Below are 24,261 nucleotides of genomic sequence, written 5' to 3' on the forward strand. Positions count from 1 at the left end.
AATTCATGGTGGAAATGCCTATCAGCCGCAAAACGTCTGTGTACAGAGATGCTGGGAATAAACAATGGTGGAGGGTTGTTGCCTTCATGCTCTGCTTGTGGGTTTTTTCAGAGGAACCTGGCTGGTTATTGCTGGAACCAGATGGCTAGAATAGAGGGACCCTTGGCCTTCTTCAGCTTTTATGTACATAATTCACACCAGGCACAATTTCCACAATGGATTTTTTTTGGAGTTGGATGGGGGTGGAATTGGAGTTTACATAACCCCAAGTAAAAAATAAACCTAACAGCCACTGCATGCTTCACCTTTTCTCCCCACCTCTTCTGCCTTTGATCATACACCGATTATATCTTGGGGGGGGGGGGACTAGTACCAAAAGATAGTTACAATGGTTACAAACTAGTGCTCCCTCAGTTCTATCAAGGCTTCCATGTTTCAATGCGCGCAGGCAGTCAACATAGTAAAAGCAACCCAAAATGTGCACATGAAGTTCCTGGATATACCCCATGCATCTGTTGAAGTCGTACCAGCCAACAACCAAACACCATATATATATAAATATATATTGAAAAGCAATAGATCTCTAGGCAGAGAAGGAATTGAAAACAGAATAGAGAATTTTGCAGTGCGAACTAAATATCATGATGTTCTCGAAAACAAAACAAAGAAATTATGCATTGGGGAACTGAAGCAAACAAGACAAAAGGGGAAACTTTGAGGCTATTGAGAAAAGTCGTACATAAAAAGTAAAGCTTTTAGACATAGATCTGTGTTTTCCACAATAGGTCCAATTCAAGCGTCTTTTTGTTTTTTAATGTATCGTTACGCCGAATAAAAAAAGCAATCAAACCAAGGTAACGACATGCATCACGCCCCAAAGCTTAGCACCAGTATTTTCATACCCAGGTTTGAGAAAATGTTTTGTTACAAAGATGGGTTTGCGTATGCTGATTTTTTGAATGGCATGGTGGATGAGAAACTGGTATATAATAGATTTGTATAACCTTTTCAAAGTTCAGACATCCAACAAGTTGTCAATTTTATTTATTCGCATTTTCTGTTTGTTACAATAATTATTAAGAGATTTATTTCCAGCTTGGCAAAGTTAAAGACATACTTTTGCAAGAAAAGTCTTCAGAAATGAGCTCTCATTTGGTTTGGCTTCTATGAAAATCCAGACAGAAGGAGGAGTCCCCTTGTTAAGATAAATAGAAAGAGACAAGAGGATGAAATCATGCCATTTTGGGGAATAACTCTCTGCATGCTGCGCTATCATTAGCCCGAGGAATATCTGAACTAGCCAGGCCCTGGCAAATTTACAAAAGTTTAAAAGGTGTTAACAAATGCATACATTAATATTAATAATATATCAATACGCTAATGTGTAGCATATATACATATATTAATAAATTATGCAGATATGCTGAAAATGAATCCTGTGATCGATGCTTTCAGCCTACCACTGACTTCCCCCCCTTTCGTTATTTCCAGAAAATGTAGTTCTCCTTCAATGTAATTAAACCTAGTTGCCAGTGTCATCATCTACAAGCCACATCAGTGGTTATTAAGACCCAGATTAGGCACTCAAATTTCAATTAATAATAGTCCAAGACTGACATGTTCTCACAAACCTACTATGATTCGTTTCCTGACTTATTCCAAGGCAAGTTAAAATATATGATTTTAGGTTCATACCAAGTGCCCGAAGTCCGTTTCAAAGCAGCGATCTAGCTACTGTTAAACCCAGCTTTAATCACTTGGGCCTTTCGGTCAATCTGCCACTTGGGCACAAAGCTCAGTGTGGGGCCCAAATGGAATTGTTTCCATTTGCACATGACCCACAATATCCACTTTGGGCAATCTAGCATATACGGGCTCTCAACAGATGCTACAGATACAAATCTCCATTAAGGCTCATTTGGAACAGTAACTACCACCAGAGTTTAATGGTGTTATTTGCGCTGAAGACCTTTCAGTGCAGATATCCACACGCTCTAATAGCCACTCTGTCCATAGCCGGGTTTAACAACCAAAAAGGCAAAGTGACTTTTCCCACAGTCATGTCTTCTCTATCACTTTTGTCAACAGAGCCCATGGAAGCTCATGGAAGGTCCCGGACATACACAGGAGTTTATGCCAACCACTGGCCAACTACACTAGAGTCATTTGTCATTGACTTTCCTGAAAGTCAAGAAATGCTGTAAATTTGCAGTGCCTACCAGACTCAAGGAGGGAGAGAAAACAGAGAAAGAGAAGAAGAGCAACTCTAGCTAATACAAACCAGTAAGAAGATTTGTTGTACCTCATCTTCAGAAGACTTGGGATTACAGATGAAAAATACAGGTTGACACTACACAGAAACAAGTATCCCTATATAGAAGGAGAAGATGAAGGAAAAGGAGAGCCCCACATACTATGTAGGTTTATCATCTAAAATATATATATTTGTGTCATGTTCGTGTGACTCAGGTTTTTTCATAAATTCTGTTCAGGAGCTCTTGGGCCTTCCTTGGATCCTTTTCCATCAGAAAGTGAGAAACACACTGAAGAAAACCGTAAGATGGCTTGTGTGCCTTTGTGCCAACACACAGAGCATACCAGCAAACATACTAATGAATCAGCTGAATTAACAGATTTCAAAGCAACTGAATAGTCTGTGTCCTCAGTTTAACTCACTCACATGTAGTGGGGCCTAAGACATTTTCTATTATTCTAAAGTAATGGGGGACGGGACCTGTGGGTCTCCAGATATTGTTGGACTGCAGACTCCTATCATCCCTAACCACTGGGCCTGCTGGCTGGGTCTGATGGGAGTTGGAAGTCTAGCCACATCTCCCTACCCCTCTCCTAAAAGGAACTGGTTTCCTGGCAAAACCAACGAACAAGTAAAATTCATTCATTGTAAAAACACTGTGGACCAGACTCCTACTATGCCAAGAAATCCAAGAGTAAATGTATTAAGGCAAAACGGGTAGCATAGGAAAGGAGGTAAGGACAAAGCAGAGGCCCAGGGAAAAGAAGGTGATCTTGTAGGGACATCTGGAGAACTATGAGAAGATGAGGAAGCAAGCAGATACAAGGAGGGAAGCAGAAAGCCTAAGTCAAGAAGATTACAGGAGCCAAAGACTAAATTACTGTGTTTCAAGTAGCATTTGCACTTGCCATACACACCAGAAAGAGCACGGGAGTGCCTTCACCTGATTATCTTATTTGTTTCCCTGGATTTTACACCCTCCACCCTACCCTAAGCTCCTGTTCAAGGAAGCTGCCATCTGCGCATACGCTGTTATTTGTTCATGCACAGTGGCAGCTGGAACTGTACTAGCCTCAGCTTAACCACGGCTTGTGTTTTCAAATTAGATGGCAACTGATTTGAGGGGGGAAACGCATCAAAAACGAACATTTCTCAAGAAATTACAGGGTACATATGGATTGTGGCTAACATCATGTGTACTCAAGATTAAAATACAAGCAGTAGAAACTGGAGCTGGAGTAACTGGCAATGTGTACACAGCCTGAGATAAAGAAAGATGTGGCAAAGGCATTGGGAAACAGAGAAGAAAAGCTGAAACTGGCTTTTGCCAACCATGTGAGCTACAGCTCATACACTTGGCCACATTCCCCACCTCGGGTGTTTGCGCATAGGGAAGGCGTATCATTAGTATGCAGACACCATTGTTGGAAGAGAAGTTCCATACAAGTGGCATGAAACCTGTTATGTATGCCAAAGGGACATAGTGTTTGTTGAACCTCTTGAGCTCCTGTAGCATTCTTGCTTTAGTGGCTCATCAGTGCAAGCTATCTGAGACATAGTACGGAGCATTAAAGGAGAGTTGTTTCTTTAAAAGCCTTGATTCGTTCTTGCCTATTTTCCTGCTACCCAACACAACATATCACCACATTGTGCAAACCTTTCCTTCAAGCACAATTAATCCCTAAAGGCACAAGAGAAGAATTACCGCATTTTTCGCTCTATAAGACGCACCAGACCACAAGACCCACCTAGTTTTTGGAGGAGGAAAACAAGGAAAAAAATATTCTGAATCTCAGAAGCCAGAACAGCAAGAGGGATCGCTGCACAGTGAAAGCAACAATCCCTCTTGCTGTTCTGGCTTCTGGGATAGCTGCGCAGCCTGCATTCGCTCCATAAGACGCACACACATTTCCCCTTACTTTTTAGGAGGGAAAAAGTGAGTCTTATAGAGCAAAAAATACGGTAAACAGAGTTCACATTGGTCAAGCCCACGTGAGATTTTCCACACATTTCACTCGCTTCAAGTCATGCTGTCTATCTACCTGCCCACCTAATGCCTTCTGCCACTACACTGTTGCATCACTCCACCATCCACGCAGAGCCTGCCTGTCTGCCATATTTGTTTTATTTGCAACTCTATATTTTATGTGCAACCTCCAAAATGTGCAAGGCTCCATTTGCTGAAGGAATGCTACAGAGAGATCCAATAATTGAAAAGAACAAAAGAGTAGCTGAGTCTTTGGGTATGATAAGCCTCCAATCAAAGTCAGAGAGAAATTTGCAATTGACTAACGACAGGACCTTTTTCCTGGGGTGAAGTGCAATTTTCACCAGCTCCTGCGGTATATAAACAAGTTCAGGCAATAACCAGTCACACAGATTACCACAACTAAAAACTTCAATTCATTGTCAAAACCAGAGTCTAAGGTAGGTGCTTTTGTATTTTCCTATATCAAAACACACAATTACCTCAAGTTCCCTTTTTCATTATTTTTTGTGACAGAGCGATATCCGTTTCCAAAGCAGTCTTGGCAAAGTTTAAGCCAACTGTCTAAAGTCTTCCAGTTACTTTTTGCAAAATTTCAACAGACCAGGTTAGAATAAGACACAGAATGGTTCTGGCACTTTTTTGTTTAGCTGCCTTTTCAGTTTTCCACAAAGGAGAACCCAATGACAATCTTGGGGGGCCAGATCTCAAATACAGAACAGAGGACATGCATATTATATTGGAGGGGGGAGGGGGGAGGAAGAGAAGAGACGAAAGTCTGGAAAGTGCTGTTTCACCTGTCATTTTGCAGAAGTGCCTAGAGAAACATCCTTGTAGAAATTCTCCTTCTGCGTAATACTCTAAGACCCTGATCCCAAAGCTATGATAAATCTAGCAACCGTAAACATGCATGTGAAAAGACCAGCATGAGTCAGAAGAGTCCATCTGTACCTTAAAATACACCTGAGCCCATTGGAGGACTCTCTTCACCCCAGCAAAAGCAAGTTATTCTGACCCAGTTAAGTTTCATCAACCCCACTCCAACTCTGTACATGTGTTCATGGTAAATTTCCTACAGGGCCACATAATCATCAGGTTGTCTCTCACCCCACACATCAACACACAGGAAACTAGAACTTCACTCTGAAACACTCATTTTTTTAGCACTGTAGGCCTCACAATTCAGCATTAGTCAGTATAAATTGCAACATAAGAAAAGCAAGGAAAGAACCTGGATATTAAAATAGTGCTGATATAATGCAATATGAATCAATGGATGTGTTCACACATTAAGATTAAGCCCAAAATCCTGGCCTAGCACAGTTAACAAGGAACTAGTAAAGTGCTGGTGCACATTGTCCCATCATTCGTGCTTTGATTCTCCCTTGGTGTAAGCAGGATTAACAAAACAGGGAGCAATGGCTTCCTGGTATGCCTGAATCCAGGATCATTTCTTGTTGCTCCTTAACAATTTGCAATTTGTAAGCCAAAAATGAACCATGGCTTAGGGCTGGCTAATAAGTGCAGCTTATTAGAGAGCAACAGACCATAGGTTTGGAAGTAATGGGAAAGTAAGGCTTCCAGGTCTGTTTATCCTGCTTATGTCAGGAGTGAAGTGGGAACAGTTGGACAGCATGCTCCATTTGCTATGTGACGGTCCTTCAAATTTCTGAATGGGGCTTTCATTCTTAGCAGTCAGTCTCTTCTCCAGGCTGAACATACCCAACTCCATTAACCTTTCCTCATAGGACTTGGTCTCCAGAACCCTTGCCATTGGGACACCTTTTATTTTTTCAATAACTTCTCCCAAGAACAGGGTCAGTTCTCTAGGTAAAGTCTGACCAAAGCAGAATACAATAAGACCAATGGTTCTTGCCATCTGGATGCTATACTTATGTGGAAGCAACCTAGAGAATTACATTAGCCTTCTTAGCCTCTGTATCACACTCCTGACTCATGTTTAGCTCAAAGTCAACTAAAATGCCTTGATCTCTCTTTTTTTGGCACATACTGCTGTCAAGCCGTGCATCACACATCTTGCATTTGTGCATCTGATTCTCCCTACCTAAGTTATTCAACTCATTTGGTTATTTTTGATCCAGTTCTCCATCCTGTCAACATCATCTTGGATACTGGCTCTGTCTTCTAATGTATTAGCTACACCACCCAGTTTGGTGCCACCTGTAAATTTGATGAGCATCCCCTCCACTCCTTCATCCAAGTTATTCATTAAAAAATACATATTAAGTAAGACCAGGCTCACGAGAGAACAATGCACTTTTCCGTTTTCCACTTCTCTGAAGTGTGACAAAAAGCCAGTGATGAGCACTCTTCTGGAATGGTCCATCAACCAATTACAAATTCACCTATCAGTAGCATCAGCCAGTTGACATTTTTACCAGCCTGCCAACAATAATATTGTGGGGGACCCTTGTTGAACGTTTTACTGAAATGCTACACCCACAGCATACCTCTACCAGGCTAGTAACTAGAGATAAGTTAGTCTGGCAAGCTTTGTTCTTAAGAGACCCAGGCAGGTTCTCTGTAATTAGATTTTTTTTCTCTCCTAAATTTATTTAGATTGACTGCTTTTTGATTTGTCACCGAATCTTGTTGAGCATTGGCCTCAACAGTCAGCAGCTGCCTGGCTCCCACTGTTTCAGATGGGGACAACATTTAGCCATGTCTAGTCTTGCAGCAATTAACCTGTTCTCCAAGAAGTATCAAAAACTAATATGGACAGTAGTTTGGTGAACACATCCACAAGTTTCTTCAGTATTCATGAATATAATTCTCCCAGTCCTGAAGACTTGAATTTATTTAGAACAGCTAGGGGCTCATTCGACCTCTTTACTTATCTTGGGCTATAATGCCTTCTCCTGCTCTGCCATGTTGAGCAGTTTCCATTGTAAGAGGAGATTGAGGCAAAGAAATAGTTAAGCAGTTTTCTCCACCACCTAAGAGTTTTGATGTTATGCTCTATAGCCACAGATGCCTAATCCAACACCTCCTAAGAATGAATACACTTGAAAATGTTTTTTGCCCCAAAGCATCATTTGCACCACTTGCTCAAAGTCAATCATGAGATCCGAATCCATCAACCTACAACCATGAAACACTGAACAAACACTTAGACCTGTCACCACTATTTTAATGCCATTTGAGTTAACTCTGTCAAGTCCCCAGTCCTATGAAGTGCCACTAGCAGGATTCCAATGATTGCTTGAGTGCTGTCCAAGACCCCAACAATCTTAATTTTTCATATGAAACCCAAGTGGAGCTTGTAACTATTGCTTAGACATCTCTGGATTTACAATAAAAATAATCAGGCTTTTGGATTCTTAGCTCTATAGTATGAGCAGAGGCTGAAAGCTTCTCAGCCCAAGTGTAAACTTAGCTCCATTTGGATTAGTATAGAACTTTGCAGCCATTAGTTTAAGATCATCCATCTCCAACAGGATTTCAGCTAATTTAGCTTTCGTGCAGAGGATTCTTAGCCTGTTTTCATGATTCTATGTGCAACTGGAGCCTTTATTTCTGTGCAGAGAAACCACCTTATTATTTTGGAAATTTAGTCCTGGTGTGGAATGCTGGGCACTGCGAAAGTGAAAGAAGACTCTCTGCAGTTGAAATCCCCCAAACCGACAGTAAGGAAATACTTTAATTTGCCAAACAGCAGGTCAAAAAATAGTGAGCAAGCTGCGAAGCTCTCTAGAACTCTCTAGCAGCCTGACTTTTAAGCAAAATTGGGGGTTTGGTATAGGAAATCTAGCAAATTCCTAGTTATGATGGATTTTGTATTTTCAAAAATGGGGCAACCGGTCATTGTAGATTTCTTCATACCAGCATCCCTAGAATACCCTAATCTAGTAAGTCTGCTTCATCTTCCTAAAAGGCATCTTGTCACAGCAGATTTTATGGCTTTAACACCAACCTAGTTCCTGCTGCTCCCTGTCCACACATAACAGCCAGCCTGATGAAGCGTACTGGACAACCTGAAAGCTTGCTTGTTATATGGACATTTTGGTATCATAAGCCTATGGCTCTACTATAGACTTTTTCTTTTGGGTCAACACGGCTGCCTTTCCTATCTGTGTGTCTCCAAGGAAGTCTTCAATGCTCACTTTACTCTTGTTATCTGTTGCACACAACAGCCTGCAGCCACTTCCAACCCAAAATCAAAATGTAAAATCTAGAAGACACCCAGCAGAGCTAAGAAAGAATAACTGGAGCATGTTTAGGAGGGTGACCTTTCATAAAAAAATAAGTTACATAAGGATTCCATTTTATCCCAAAACGCATGACCTACTCAGACGGGCATGTCATTTGGCAATTTGTTCTGACAGCAATTGTAACAAAGACAACAAGAAACCGTTTCTCTTACCTTTCTGGTAAGTGGCACTTCAATAGGTACAGGGACAACTTCTGCAAGCAGGCAGCCATAAAATGCTACCATAAAAGCAGCAGGGTCATTATTGGGAAATACTAGTGCTACCTGCAAAAGAGGAGGGAAGGAAATTAAACAGAGGCTCCCAACACATTTTTCAACCTTTAGATAATGCACAAGAAACATTTCATGTGTATGACACACAACTTCACTTTGGTGTTTTAGTTTTTGAGAGGAAGCCTCTCTAGAGTGATCGATATCAAAAACACAAAGAGAGAAGGGTAGAGGAGATGGGATTTCATAAAGTCAAACCAATTCTTCTAACAAGAACGTTTCTTTGATATCTTTGGCTTAGGTGCATAAGCTATACTTTAAAGGTGTAAACTGCTCTGATGGTACGCTTCCAAACAGTTTCATTCAAGGTCAATAATATAACTCGACAGAAGATACACACCCACCCTCATTTCAACAGACCCTCTTCCAAAAATAATGAAAGCGGGAAAGCATCTACTTTTAAACCCACCATGGTTTCAACTAATACCTGCATTATGCTTTCATTTTGATCATTTGCCAAAGGTCAAATCGATAAACTCTCTGCCTGCCTACAATGACTCATAGAGGATGCTATTTCTTTGTTGAAAATCACATTTCTAATCAAGCTCATGCAAAAGGAACGCACCCCCACCCCACCCCCCCAGCATCTTCCCAATTAGAATTTACATTCACAATTTTGCCCTCTCTCCTTTCTGGATGTCTCCATTGGGGACCAGGGATAGTGAAGAGATGCTCTCAAAATGGTAGCATGGTATTTAAGGCATTGACTTCAGACAGAGCCTTGACAAAGTCTGAGCTCCTCCACACATGCCTTCCTCTTAGTGCCCAAGGCTCAGGAGCATGCACTGGACTAACACATGTTTGCATGTTGAAGCTGTCCACCTCCTCGTCTTCGCCATGCACAAAAAGCCACATTTCAGGAAAGGAGTCTGCATGGCCTGACTTGGCGCCATTATCATTGCCTTTAAAAAGGCAGGTGAGGGAGCAAGAGATCATGCAAGCTGGGCGATGGTGCCTATGCATGGGAAATTTAGTTTTGGAAATTCCGTAAAATGAAAGCAAGATTTATATCAGTAGGGGAACTTTGGATACCTTTTAATGTTTTGGTATATGTATGTTATAACCTGCCCCAGGATATAATGAAGTAAAAATAAAAAATCCAGTTTCACTCTAACTCCCGGTAATCCTCATCAAAGGAAATGCACAGAGCGGGGGGAAACCTAGCTGTGCTGTCATCCACATGGCTTCCCTTGTCTTACTCTCTCTGGGAGCTGCTTCAGCCCACTACTGCTATGGCTTAGAGACTTAAACACTGTCATAAATCAAGACGAAAGATTCCGTAGACCCGTCTTGGCTAAATGCCAAAGCAGAGAGTGATTTAAATTCAACATCTGCCCACAGTTCTCTTTAGTTTAATTCTTTATGATTACTTATGAACAGAAAAATGAGGAAATAATTTATTTTCTGTAAGGCTCGAACCAGCTTCCCCAGCCCCCCACCAGCCCACTTGTCAAGTACAAGGGCAGCATTCTGAAGTTAAGTAGCTTAAAGGGTAGAAGAAGAGGAAGAAAAATCCCCGTACCTATGCCATAACTGGGGATGAAGTTGCAAGAGACTACAGGGGGAAGGGTAAAACCAATGGGATTAAGGAAACTCCTCAGAGCTTAAAACTGTTCCTTTCACTATTTTGGGAGGGCTCTCTTTGCACAATGCCAGTCACTTGCCCAACTTCCATCAACGAAAGCTTAGCAGTACCACCAATGTTCCAGCTTTGTTGAATGGAGCCATTTAGAAAAATGCTCTCAAGCTGGGAGGCAGGGACTCTGTGTGCACAGAAATTTAGCATATTGCTGTTAGTCGCTTGCTTTGAATGTATGCGGGTGTTTTTGTTGTTTTTCCTATTTAGAAGGCAGCTTGCCCCAACCTACAGGAAACAGGGACTTTTTTTAAAAAATAAGCACGTTCAGTAACAGAGAATTTTCTATACGGAATAATGAGCGTTCTTGTGCAAATTTGGGCTGAAGAAACAGCTGTACAGAGACTTAAGGCTTCTTATGCACAGGAAGTGAGACTTTGGAGATCCCGGGAGGACGTGCTTTCATATTTTGCCCTAGGCTTGATGTGATCAGGGCAGCTATCTGCAGAACTCCTTAAAAAACCCAGCAATTGGCACTACCATCATGAACTACAAGCTCCTCAAAGGCAACCAATGCAGAGAGTACCTCTCAGTACTATTTCCCCTACAGTATTTTTTTTACTTTGCATTTATTGCCATAAGTAGTTTTTTCATCAGGATGATGCACATAGGAAAAGAGAATTGTCTGTATCCGTGTGTGCGCGCACGTATAGGAGCAGCTTCGAATGTGTCTGATGACTGGTCCAATTTTGGCACTGACGTGGGGTGTGGGTGTGGGTGGGTGGGTGGCAGTTCATGCACAGAAGCCTTCAGGAGTGTACAGGAGATAGATGGAAACCAAAAAAAGTGACAGACACCAGCAAGGGATAGGAAGCAAGCAGCAGAGGTGGTGTCACATGGAAAAATGGAAAGCAAATATTGGATGCTGAGGTCAGTCAATGACAGGCAATTGAGCAGCGAGTATAAATTAAAAGAAAATCAAGTTGGCAATACAGGGGCAGTGAAAACTCACTTGAAGAAAACCAAATCTTACAAGTATTTAGCAGAAACAGGCAAAAATGGACTTTAGGCAGGGATATTGTGAGTTCAACTGTCTTCAAAGTGAGCCTCTTGGTTTTTCAGGATCGCCTCGCTGTTTTATTGGGCAGGGGGAGACTGGATATTTATTGCATGGGTATATCAGAGAATTTTGCTAAAAGGAAGTAAGTGCAGCGTACGAGCCTAGCTGGCAACATTATACAAAAAGTGCGCTCACATCACAATATGCAAAATCAAGGCAAATGTGCAAAATGTCCCCCCACCGCACATATTTTATTTAATAACGCAGACATGTTTGTTTGCTTCTGCATTGAAGCAGGGAAATGTAAGGAACCTAAAGATTATGTATTAAGAAAAGGATTTCCATGAAGGAGATCCTAAAGGGGGGAGGGGAGAAGAATGGTCCTAAAGGAATTTTTAAAGAAGCATGTTGTGTGCAGAATATACGCCTCCCCTCAGCATTAAGGAAACATGGAAAACTGTCCCCATTTTTTTTAACTGAGGCAAGTGTGTGCCTCACACTCATGAGAGAAGCTCTGGAACTCAGTAGCCAACATGGAGACTCCTAGATGTTGTTGAGTTAAAGCTCCCACATTTCCTGACCACAGCCTATGCTGATGGGAGGTGAAATCCAGTAGCAACCAGTGGATTCCACATTAGGTACCCCTTCTCTGGACTGTGACCCACCCAGTCATTGTAGAGTTGAACAGAAATGATGAGGACAGGCCTAAAAGTTATAAAACGCATCTCCTGGCACCCCCAACCCCAAAGTAGCTATGCTCTTATGCCAACTTTCCCTACTTTCAAGTAGGATTTTGTTTCTTTAACCAGTTTTGCTTAGTATCTTAATAATTATCTAGCAGCATTCCTTAGTTCAAGCCTGGTCTCTTCACAAGGCCGCCATTGTTTCGGGGTCTCCAATACGCACAGCCCCATTACCAAAATTAATTTCATCCGCATGATAAACACTCTTCATATAGGGAAGCCTTTGTGTCACAGAGTAGCTTGTTTGAGAGAAAGGAATTTTTTTTTTGACCATAAATAGACTTCTGAGGTAAATTTTCTGCAACCAGCCAACCGTTAGTGAGCAATAGGACACGATCGTTTAGACGTGTGACACAGAACTAAAACACGGACAGTTGACTGATCTGCTCCAAGGTTAGAAGATTCACTATGTACCCCAACTCAAATACATAGCTTTCACCTCTATGTGTCTTTGATGTCAAACGTGACATACTATTAAGGCTTGCAACGAAAGCAGAGGTACTTACCCTGTCTCCTGGCCGCACCATTGGTTCTTGCTTCGTGCCCAATTTATGTAGTATGTTGTATGCGACTTTCATACTACGGGTCCACAGTTTGCCTATTCACAAAACAACTGTGTGTAAGTATTCCCATTAAGATGGGGCTGTACAGTTTCATTCCAAAATGATTCAAAACACACCTTGCGCACCCATTTGCTGAAAGCCTTTATTGTTCTCCAACAGAGAAATGTGCAACATACCACAAACACTGTACTTCCTGCTATAATATCACAGAATGATCACTCCAATCCTCAAGCTAAACTTGATAGTAAAGAGGACAGGCATAGAACAAGGGTGTGCCGAGAAGATGGAAACTGGTGAACCATAACTTCACTACCATTTTAATTGTAATTCAATTTAATTTTATAGCCAAGTGGAAACTTCCATTTATATTATGGAGCTGAAAAGCAGGAGAACTATGCAACTGCTGTCTTGTCAGCACAAGTGAGTCAGTTCGGTTTCAGTGTGCCTGGCCCAGTTAATTATTTTGTTCTCAGCCGCTTTCCTATTGGCAAGCCGTATCGTGGCTACTTATGAAGGGCAAAATTAATGGGGATTTTTCCTGAGCAAGCTGTTCTGAAAATTGGGTAAGAGCATGGCTTGCGTAGAGGAAAATGTTCTTCTGTGACTGTGCCAATACAAGTTCAAGAGGTAGCAACGTTTGGCCCAGATTCAATTGTGGCCATAACCAACGCATTAGTCACCTTTAGTCTGGATCAATGTCATTAAGCCTACTGAGAACATTCATACAGGTTATTTCCACTTCCTACAAAATGCCAAAATCTTTCCCCACCAAACTGTGATTGTTTCCAAGCGGTGCCTTTCACGATGAAGCCTATGGCTACAGAAGGTTAACAATGGAATGCTTCAAAAATAAATAAATAAAACCAAACATTTGCAAGCAGAATTTAGGGAAGAAGAAATGCTGAGTTCCTCTTAACTTTACTGAATTAAATTGTATGTACAGCATGAGGAAACAGACCATCTCAAGAGAGACAAAGCTCTTTACACGAAACAGTTTTGGTACAAGTACTTGCTTCAGAACAAGGTGGGCAGATAGTCAAGGACCTCCTCCGATAAATATTAGGGAGCCATGCCTGTGAGATGCTTGTTTTCTACATGTGTGTTCCCTATGTAGTGTACTCAAAAAAAAAAGATATTCCATTTGAGTTGTCAACATTGTTCTTTTTCAAAATGTCTAGACTGGCTCTAAGGAATTTTTAGTAATTTTAATTCGAATTGATGGACATTTAGAAACATTGGGAGCTCCCATATACCATGTCAGACTATTGGGTCCAGGCAGCAGACAGGACTGTCCGCACTGGCTGGCAGCAGACTGCCAGGAATTCAGCCACGGAGCTTCAGCCCTTCCTCTACTTAAGCACTGCGGCCTAAGGAAGTTTCACACTTTCTCTTAGCAGAGCCAAGCAAAGCGATAGCATGTTTGCAGATTACTAGCTCTTACTTAGATGCAATTCAGCGAGTTCTGAAAACCCAACCTTGCTCTTGGCATCATTTACCTGAAGAGAGCAGGCCCCATCCCTAGTATGTATATAGGGGAAACATACTGTTTTCCATCTGATCCCAAGTAACCCTACTTTCAGACTGTTAAGTCTGCCAGACTTCTTAAAAAGCAGAGGTTGACTAAGGTGCTTTTGCGTCATTTGGAACAAAGCCTTCTGGCCAGGTCATTTCCTCACTAGTGCCTTATCACAAATGTGTTAAGTGTAAAGGCTGCCCGAGTAGCGCTTGTGGGCAGACAGGTGTGCCAGAGGAAAAGCAAACTACAAAATTAGCTCCGGTATAATGTAACAGTAGGATTGTCACCACCACACGGCACCAACTCAGCCACAGCAAACCAGAATACTCTTACCAAACCTATGTAGAGCAGTTCCACGTTTGCCAAAAGACAGCTGCAAATAATTGTCAATGGTTGTTTTTTTTTCAGTATCACAACAAACACAACAGCTTATTGATATGGTCTGCATCATATGACTCTTGGGACGTTGGTTCCAATTCCATTAGCATTAAATAAGGAATGACCAGGTTGCCACGCCTAGAAGAGGACATGGCTTGGGCGAGGATTGGTCCCTGCTACCAAGTGCCAAGAGGATGGGCCCAAGAGTAGCCCAACTCACACTGTACAAGCAAAATGTGCTGCGCTGAGGTCCATAGCAGCCTCTGCAAAACTGTAACTGCACAGGCGGCTACGGAGTATGTATTTCAGACAGATAATTGTACATTTGAGTAAAGGCAGAAGGAATTACTTCAGGGACAGTGTGCACATTAGTCTCACTAATTATTTCTGTGCTGGTATGCGTATGCAGACACATTGTGTGAAGAGTATGCAGTGCATATGACTCACTGCTTCTTGAACCCTTGCAATGGTTTGAAATTTGAATTTTTATATCAATTATTTCACTCACAACACTCAAGACTTTTGCACATCTTCAGGGATGGGAAGTCTTTGCAGGGTAACTTGCATTTCAATAAAATCCAACGAAAGAAAACCAGCCAACCTTAGATATTAATAAGGACATCTCTATAAGGAATCAGACTAATATCCTAGCCCTGTGCTTCAACGCCAATTGACACAGGCTCTCCAGAATACTTCAAGGAGATTTTACCCCACCCCACATGCCAATCACTGCAATTAGCAAGCCTGTTAAGTGGGGAGTACTGGATCCAGCATAGGGCTTCACAAAGTCAAAGTATGCCCCCCTCCAATCAGCTACCTACTTTCCCATCGGCTCTACTCCCTCAGATAAATGTTTAAGTACATAGCCTCAAAAAAACCCACAATAGTGTGAGATATATATATATATATATATATATATATATATATATATATATGTGTGTGTGTGTGTGTGTGTGTGTGTGTGTGACCTAAGGAAGTGCAAGATGCATATTTCGTAATGATCAAAGAGGAAAACACAGAGTTCTACTTTCTTAACTTGGGGAATAGGGAGTGGGCAAGGAAATTCAAAAGGTTGCTGACCGTAAGTGAGAATATATAGTGGTTTTCCATTGGTGTCCATAGTGGTTAGACAAGGAGCTTTGGGGGAAATGGTTCCCCATCGTTGCAATGCTGCTTCAAGAGATGGAGGCCAATTCGTAACCACGCCCAGCTGTTCTCCACGCATCGCCAACATCTGCGCTCCCTCTGGCTTTGGTTGGTTTGGGTCTGGCTGTTGAACTTACAGTTGTAAGAGAGCGTTACTTCATGTTTCTTAATGCCATGCTTTATTATGCCTATTGATAAGTCAACATCTGCTTTTGAGAAATCAAATGATGTACATGCAATGTGAAACAACTCTTTCCTGGTTTCTGATCTTCTTCTGTACACCTCCCATACTCTACCCTGCAACCACACTGCTCCTTTCTCACTCACACACACACACACCAGGCTGGCAGATCAAATGAAAAAAAGCTAGTTTGTGCAATTAAAATCTGAGTTCAGAATCCAAGCTCACTTGCTGTAAAACATTTATTCAAGCACACAAAATGAACAGTACTTTTACAAACCCAGTACAAAAACTTGGTCAGGACAGTCAAACTATTTTACCTTCTAATAATTCTTCAAAGTCATCTACAAAGAACTCTCGTAATGGGGGCCGTTTGGGTCGTTTTAAGGTGTTGACCAATTGCTGAATTTTTGCCGATACTCTGCTGCTTACTGGAACTCCTGCAGAAAAGAAAATTGACATAAGTTTTCAAGCTGTAGGCATGCCTCCAATTTCCAAGCAGAGGAGAAAAGCATATCAACATGAAGGCAAATTCGAATAGGCAGGTTAGCTAGTTGTACACACCTGACAGCTTGTTACCATGGGCTGGACAAAGTTCCAAGATGAGCAGCATCTGTGCAAAATGGCGAATAGCCTTTTTGCTGCCATGACCTTTATACCTGGGAACTGCTAGTCATGGGTTACAAGAGTGGTCGAGCCAAGGTCCACTGTCACTGGACATCTAAAATCATATATGCCTCCCACTGTAGATATAAACTTACTTTGGGTTTAGGTATATAGGTACTGTCTGCCTTTTTAAAAAATCCTGTTAATTGGTCCAGGAAGAAAATTCCAACACCTCTAACAAGTAAGCAATTTCACTAACTAGCTATAGTGGGTACTCTTATGAAACAACTTGTTATTTTCCTGATTTTTTTCACGTCTCTGGGGTTCTCCTTCCAGTACTTAAAAACACGCCGAACACAGACATTTCACACTTTCTTCTCTTTCCTGGTCATCTTCTTGGCAGAAATGTGAACTCACCCAAACTTTTTTTTTGGGGGGGGGGGGAATATTCTCATTAAATGGCCTATTTAGCCAAACATTCCCTCCTGTGGTTCATGAACTCCTACATCATTTTTACAAGCCATAATTACCATCGCCAGTTTCCATAAGTTCAGCGTTTCCATATTTTGGTGCCACCCTCGATGTTGAACCTTGTGGTCTTTCTACTTGTATTGAGTGTTCTGAGGTGTAAGTGGTAACATCTGGAGGTGCGGAATGGTTTTCTGAGGAAATAAATTCAAACCTTTTAATAATCTCTTCACATACTTTTGAGTGAAGTTGTCTTTCTACACAATCCAAACATCCATTCTATAAAGTTAACACTTTTGTAACATGCTGTTACCATTAATACACTTTTGCATGTGACGTAGAACCAAAGTTTCAGGAATTCAGATGGAAATAGTCACACTTAAAGCCCACAAGAACGCAAGGAGAGCCCTGACAGATCGCACCAAAGGCCCATCTAGTCTCTTCCGTTCTCCCAGTGGACAACCGGGTGCCTCTGGGAATCCCACAAGCAAGACCTGATAGCGACAGCACTCTCCAGCTCATGGTGCACAAGTTATGCACTCAAGCTGCACAAGAGTCTGTAGCCATGAAAAAGAACGTTCCTCGAATTGAAAACGGGATAAACGTTAAACTAAAAATAATTTCAGGTACCCATACTTTAAGATGCATTAGTTATTTGTTAGACTGGAAGAAGCTGGGGTATAGGAGAGAACCAGCCATCTAAAATTAAAACATTAATATATTGTTGTCTATTACATGGCGAACAGCTTCTGAAACCAAGGGTAGCTGCAAAAAGAGTTTGTGGTATGACCCGGTTGTGGTGGTCAGAGGGGATGTGTTCAGAGTAACACAACAACTGAATGCACATCTGATGACGTGGGCTCTAGCCCATGTGCCATAGTAAACTGGTTAAGTTCTTAAGGTGATAGAAGACTCTTGTTCTTACATTTTACTGAGTAATACCTTTTGTGTCGGCTTAAGACTCTAATTTCTAGGCACACATAGGAGTAAGTTCCTACTTTCTCCTCCTCCTACTTAGGAGTAAGTTCTGCTGGAATCACTGGGGCTCACTTCCATACGAACAAGGGCAGGTTGCAGCCCTAGTTTCACAGTTTGATTGCATTTTGAATAAAAAAATGTGTTAGGCTAGGTAGGACAACATAAACAGATTTGGTCATCTGTACGCTTTAGCTGAGATCCCTGCATTGCAGGGGATTGGACTAGAGGACCTTTGTGAGGTCCCTTCCAACTCGATGATCTTACGACTTTTGCCATCGTCCTAATGAATTGTGTGGACCGAGAGCATCAGGCTCGCCACTAGCCTATTTTTAGACGCAGTTGCTATTTTGATTCTTTCTCAACAGCACAGGCTGCATTTCCAGAAGCCAGCACGACTTGGTGAGTGACCTGCCTTGTGACGTTTGTTAAACAATTCGCAAGCTAATCCTCTCCTTTCACAGCTCAGTAACCCACCATTGCTTTCCCAATTAATTTTTTCCCCTCGGCCGCTTTTCGGCTTGCACTCACTCTCTGCGCCATCTTTTTTTGAATGTGCATAGCTACAGGAGGCAGGAAGCGACACCATCTCATGCTTAAACAAGTTTCCTATTCAGAAGGCTAAGTGATCAAAAGTGCCATCCCATCAAGAGGAGATGGTGCCATGCCCCTAAGCCATACTGAAACCATTAGGAATAATTGCCATTGAGTTTAACCAAGGCATAGATCTCTAAAGAGGAATACATGCTCCATTATCTATAGAGTCAAGACGTCAGCGCTCAAAGGAATCAAGTCGTTGCAGGGAGACCATCTCTAGCTCAAGCTAATCACACCATTCCCTCCCTTTGCCATCATTGCTGGTGACCCAGATCATGGGCGGTGGGGACAACAACACATAAAACAAGCAATCGTTCTTTTCTTCAACCGCATTATGATTCCTATAATTATTTGGCATGGGCTTCTCGCTTCCAATTGCTTTGTGCAATTTTTGTTTGGTTGGCTGCCTAGAGAATACCAAAGGAGAGGAAAGATATAAACATTCAAAGCAATGAGGCAAAAATCATGGGATTAAGACACGTCTGCCTACTCAATACAATATATTCCAAGGCATCCGTGTCAATAGATCCAACACAATTCACACAGAGGTGAATTCAGATGTAACAGGGCAAGATGGGAAATGTCCTGCCAACAGCGGTCTACAGGTGCCTACTGAGAAAATAGCTAGAGTGGAATCAACTGGAGGAAGATTCTGCAATCATCCTTTGCATCATGAGTGGGTGCATTTAGCCTGAATATCTATTTGAGGTTATTTCTTGTTACAATCTTTAAGAGCCATCTTTGGAAGAAGAGTAGCTTGATTCAAAAACATGAGGAGCACTTCAAAGTGCACATGAATGGAATGACTGTACAAGATACCTGAAATATTTTCCTGCAAGTATGTGAGCTTCAGCTATTTATGTACAGCGACAAATTGCCTTTGTACATTGATGATGAATTACTCTTTAACTCCCAGGTTTGTGAGGAATAATAAACTATGCCAAAGCCAGATTAAAGTGGTTGGGGGTCCAGATGCAGTTCTCAAAATATGTGTCCCTTCTCCCCCACCCACCCACCCAAAAAAGGCATACATGATATAAGGTTCTAGAAAATACGTCTTGTGATATCATAAAGACTAACAAATCTATTATGGCATAAGCTTTTGTGAACTAAAAATGTATTCTGAAATTGTACATCTCTCGGAAAACAGACAAGCTATAAACTGTTTGCCAATCTTGATGGAAAAAGAAAGAAAGAAAATACCCTAAGCCCGTGGAATTTCACATTTTAAACTCAATTATTTCATCATTGTTTTGCTCATTTCCCACCACCCGCATTAATACAGTTCCAGAGCTTCAACCAGTTTTAACCTGGCCTGAGTTTTAGATGCAGAAGTTCCAATGGTGTTCAACTGTGAGCTTCGGCGTGCTTTGCTGACTGAGCTTCGGTTAATATGCACAGGGGACTGATTCCTAAGCGGAGTTGTCATAACCCTGTAGACCAGTGTTTCCCAACCGGTGTTCCGCGGCACACTAGTGTGCCGTGAGACGTTGCCTGGTGTGCCGTGGGAGGGAGGCGGGCGAGTCGGGCGGCGAGAGGCAGGGCGGCGGCGGCGAGGAGCATAGGCGCCGACTCCATGGGGCCTGAGGGGGCCCGAGCCCCCTCAAAAATTCGTTTGGGGGGGCTCTGCCCCCCCAATAATCTCAGGCGCCCCTCCAGCAGAGTGCCGCTGCCGGTGGCAGCGGCAAAGGCCACCGCCTCCCCGACACGCACCATCCCCGCCCGCGTCTGCTCTTGCTCTGACCGCCGCCTCAGAGTCCCCGCCGCTGTCTCGGGCGGAGTGGGGTGGGGGAGGCGCGTGTGGGCGGAGAGAGGGAAAGAGAGAGGAGCGACCTGCCCGGCTCTCCCTCTCTCGCACATCCGCCGCCTGACTGCGCAACCCGAAGAGAGGCGCAAATCCCGAGGCAGCCAACCAAGCTCTCGCCCAGCCCGCAGATCCCACCCCTCTCCCGATGACGGACGCGCCCAGCCACCATTAGGAGAGGGGAGCATTCCGCTGAGTTGGTCACCGAAAGCGCGCTCTGGGAAAGAGGAGATAAGCCCAAGGGCGCGAGGTGAGGGGAGAGCCGAGGAGGGCACGCAAGTTTCGCACGGGCCGATAGAAATTGTGTGAACGAAGGGGAACCGAGCGAGGCTGGACGTGACGAGAAAGAAGCACGCCTGGTGTTTGGAAGAGGGATGCTAGCCTAACCATTACCTTCTATGCTGTTACTATTTTTTTATTTTTTTTTACATAAGTAAAAAGTGACCTTTCCCCATCTGGCATGGTGGTGTGCCTCGAGATTTTTTTTATGAAACAAGTGTGCCTTTGCCCAAAAAAGGTTGGGAAACACTGCTGTAGACGCTAGGAGTAAGGGTCCGTGGAAAGCAGAACAATTTGCTTCCATTAAAAAACAAATGATCAGGCCAGAATCCTATGGGAAACCAGCAAAAAGAATTAAAGCACTTTGCCCTCCTGTGGTTTCAAGCAACAGGTATTCACAAGCATTGCTGCCTCCAGCTGTGAACCTAGAGAGTAGCCATCATGGCTAGTAGGCGTGGTCAGTATTTCCCCCCCCCCCCCAATTGCTCTGTTAAAAAAACAACACAAAATAAAGCCTTCTCCTATTTTCCAATGTTCTGCCCCAACAGCAAAATCACCGAGGTAACCAACAGGATTTTTTAACGCTATACTCACTCTCCCTCTCTAATTTACAATTTGATTGTGTCAAAATTATTATTTGAATTTATACCCCCCCCTTTTATAAAATAACTTTAAAGCAAGTTCTTGCTGGCATCCGTTTGTCTCAGGAGACGATGCAAGCTGCTTATATTTTAGTTCTGCTCAGTTCTGTACTGATAATGATCCCTTCACCATGAACCTTCCCCCAAGCTTCCTCACAAGGAAGCCGAGGCTGCAATCCTGTGCTTTCTTACCTGGGACTAAGCCCCATTAAACATAGAGATTTCCTTCTGAGTAGACCTATATACTACTGTACTGTGAGTTAACTATACAGCGAATTCTTAACGAGTACCTGGAATTCAGCTCATGCAGAGGTGGCATGTGCCCATTGCAACTGGCAAAGCAAAAGGCTAGGCAGACAGCTGAGTGACAGTGATATCCCTTGGACTGTTTGTAAGAAGGCAGGTAGGGGGCAGGCTGCAGGTAGGCTGAGCAAAGTGGGACAGTGCCCCATTCACCCAAATGGACCAGCATCCCCTGGGCATGTCTAAGCCTCTTTGCAATATTAGGAGGTCTCTGGATCTATGGAAATTCTAAAGGCTAGAAAACAATTCTTATAGTCAAAACAATGCACTTGTCAATCAGACTTCACTCATTGGCTAAAGACACTGAAAGGTGGGAGCAACTAGATCTGCTTATCTTACAGAAATTGCTTAGAAGGTTGTCTGCACAGTTTGCTCCAGCTTTACTTCTAGGAAGGAGAGTATCTTACTTTAAAATAAGATTAAATTAAAGGCTGCAGGCACGGATCATGCTGTCTATAAAAAGCTATGTGGAATTGCCTTCTGTTCTTCCCAATCAATGGTAGGATGAACAAGAGGGACTTCTACTCGAAACCATTCCTTAGTAGCAGTTTGTTGGCAGGGCAACCAGCTACAAAGCTTGGAAGAAGTGATGAAGTTAGCCAAGTGGTTCAGTGCCACCGTCAACCATGATGTAGCTGGAAGAATGACTGGAACTCATCCCTCCTTCTGAACTATGACTTTTCGCAAGGGTCAAGCTTCTGAACAGCAGGAGGAATACCGAATGCAAACTTCCCCATCTGCACCTGTTCACTGTGACTCTTGAACTACACAAAAAATGCGGTGGTGGGCGAGAATGCACTTTGCATATTGCGTCTGTCACTGAAATTGTGTCTTGCATGTTTTGCATATCGGAAAGAGAAAATTAACTCTGTAAATGTATGCACTGCCTAAATGGCTTTAAGATGACCTACCAGATCCAAAATAAAAAGTCATTTAGAGAGGGTAGCCGCCAAGCTACGTTGAGGACTCAACCTCCGCTACGAGAGCTCAGCAGGCCCATTAAGTAAAATTAAGTTGTTTCAGAAGAAAAATGACTCTGATCAACATATGTTGATGATAAATATAGGAACAGTGACAGCTGTAAGACTTCAAAGTACATCTTCCCTTCACAAGCATATTCATTTGCATTGCCCCATATCCCGGTCCCTTTCAATAAATTCAATCTGCAAGCCCACAAGTTCAAACAGCTGCTCTCCAACAAGAACTACAGACATTTCTGCCACCGGATCAAAATGGTCTGCATCATTTTACTAGGGGAATAAGTTACAATTCGCTGCAGAATTAAATTAAATACTTCAATTGCATCTTGCTTCTGTTTGGTTGCCAATCAGGCTCTCATTTCATGTCAGGCCTGAGTGATGCAGGGGGGAGGATGAAGAAAGATTATTAATTTGCCACATGGCAGGTACTTTAGGTAAGCAGATTAGGAGAAGTGTGGTGCAGCAGCGACTGGGCCAAAATAGGGGCATATTGTATTTAGATACAATAAAGTCACCACAGTAATTTGCAACTAAAAATACTCATATAGGAGAATAGTTAGGCCACTGGGAATGGTGAATTATTTAAATGTTGTTTCATTCAAATGATCAATTTTTTTGGGGGGGGGGTAAAAAAGAAGAAGTTGTCCTCAATTCATAGGACAGAGTTCCCACCTTCAGTGGAGTTACATGATTCAACCATTTTGCACATGAAAAAAATAAAGTAAGAATCCAGCCAACTTCTGAGCCAGCCAAAAGGTGTTCTGGTGTCTGCCAGCTCTACAGTTCTTTGACGAGCGTAGCCACCTTTCCATTACCAGAAATAAACACTGCTGGGAACTGGGAATTCACTTTTTAATTCAAGTTACTAGAACAAAGCATTACTCGCAGTCTAAAATTAGCTCATTTAAAGAAACAAGGTTTGGTCATCCAATACTTTCTTTTTTAGCAATGGCACTTCCATACTTTTGCTTTTCCAATGGTCACTAACTACCAAAAGCGTTACCTTCGTTGCTCTGTTAAAATTCCAACAATTCTCATTAACTGGCTTCAACTTCTGTGTTTTTGACCATGTTTTCTGTTTTTTAATCAGCTTGCACTCTTTCATTTGTACAGCATATCCCACCACTATTCCCAGTCTCCAGACCAAGGTGCGTACAGTGGGCACCACCCAGAAGTAAGAGATAGAGAGCTTGGATGGTACAAGATAAGTGGTGCTGGGAAACAAGAATAATGTGACAAAATAATGTGCTTATTGAAAGACCACCCTCAAAAGGCAGTTTGGCACTGGTCCTTTGCCTTTCCAGCATGTACATGAGCAATACAAATAAAGCAAAACAAAGATGACATGAAAACTATGTTATCCCACTACCTTGGTTAGAATTTGATACGGTCATTGAAGAAGCCTCAGAGGGTTTTTGAGAGTGAGGTGAGAGCAGAGTTTGATCCTACTCTTGCTCAATATAATGATATAATCTTAGTGAGTCCAATGTATGTATTCATTTAAGGCACGACCAAGGCTTCTGATGTAAGGGAATCTTAGTATTAGTATGTTTAGGAGTTTTAGTGTTGACTTTCATTTTAAAGGACTAAAAATATGGGACGCCACAGCAATACTTTGACACATGGTATTTTTGACAAATTGTGCATCGAAGCTTATGCAACTACCATGCGTGGAAGTTGGGCCTGGCAACTTGTTCCAATAA

At 42.4% G+C, this 24,261-nt stretch overlaps 1 protein-coding gene across 7 annotated transcripts in view; it reads right to left on the bottom strand.

Moving 5' to 3' along the window:
- Window positions 1-24,261, bottom strand: part of DIP2C (disco interacting protein 2 homolog C) — a 292,492-nt gene that overhangs the window by 72,667 nt on the left and 195,564 nt on the right. For 4 of the 7 annotated variants that reach the window (XM_083466596.1, XM_083466595.1, XM_083466591.1 and 1 more), the window contains 6 exons: window positions 17,042-17,173; window positions 16,226-16,345; window positions 15,659-15,856; window positions 12,628-12,719; window positions 8,626-8,736; window positions 1,118-1,195 (listed from right to left, as the gene is read on the bottom strand). In XM_083466596.1, coding sequence (XP_083322722.1) covers window positions 1,118-1,195; window positions 8,626-8,736; window positions 12,628-12,719; window positions 15,659-15,856; window positions 16,226-16,345; window positions 17,042-17,173 — 731 coding nt within the window. The remainder of the gene's footprint in view (window positions 1-1,117; window positions 1,196-8,625; window positions 8,737-12,627; window positions 12,720-15,658; window positions 15,857-16,225; window positions 16,346-17,041; window positions 17,174-24,261) is intronic. The other 3 variants (XM_083466597.1, XM_083466594.1, XM_083466593.1) reach the window with 1 other exon arrangement.

The sequence above is a fragment of the Podarcis liolepis genome (assembly GCF_965112155.1).
Source record: "Podarcis liolepis genome assembly, chromosome: 12".
In the NCBI taxonomy this organism is placed as follows: domain Eukaryota; kingdom Metazoa; phylum Chordata; class Lepidosauria; order Squamata; family Lacertidae; genus Podarcis; species Podarcis liolepis.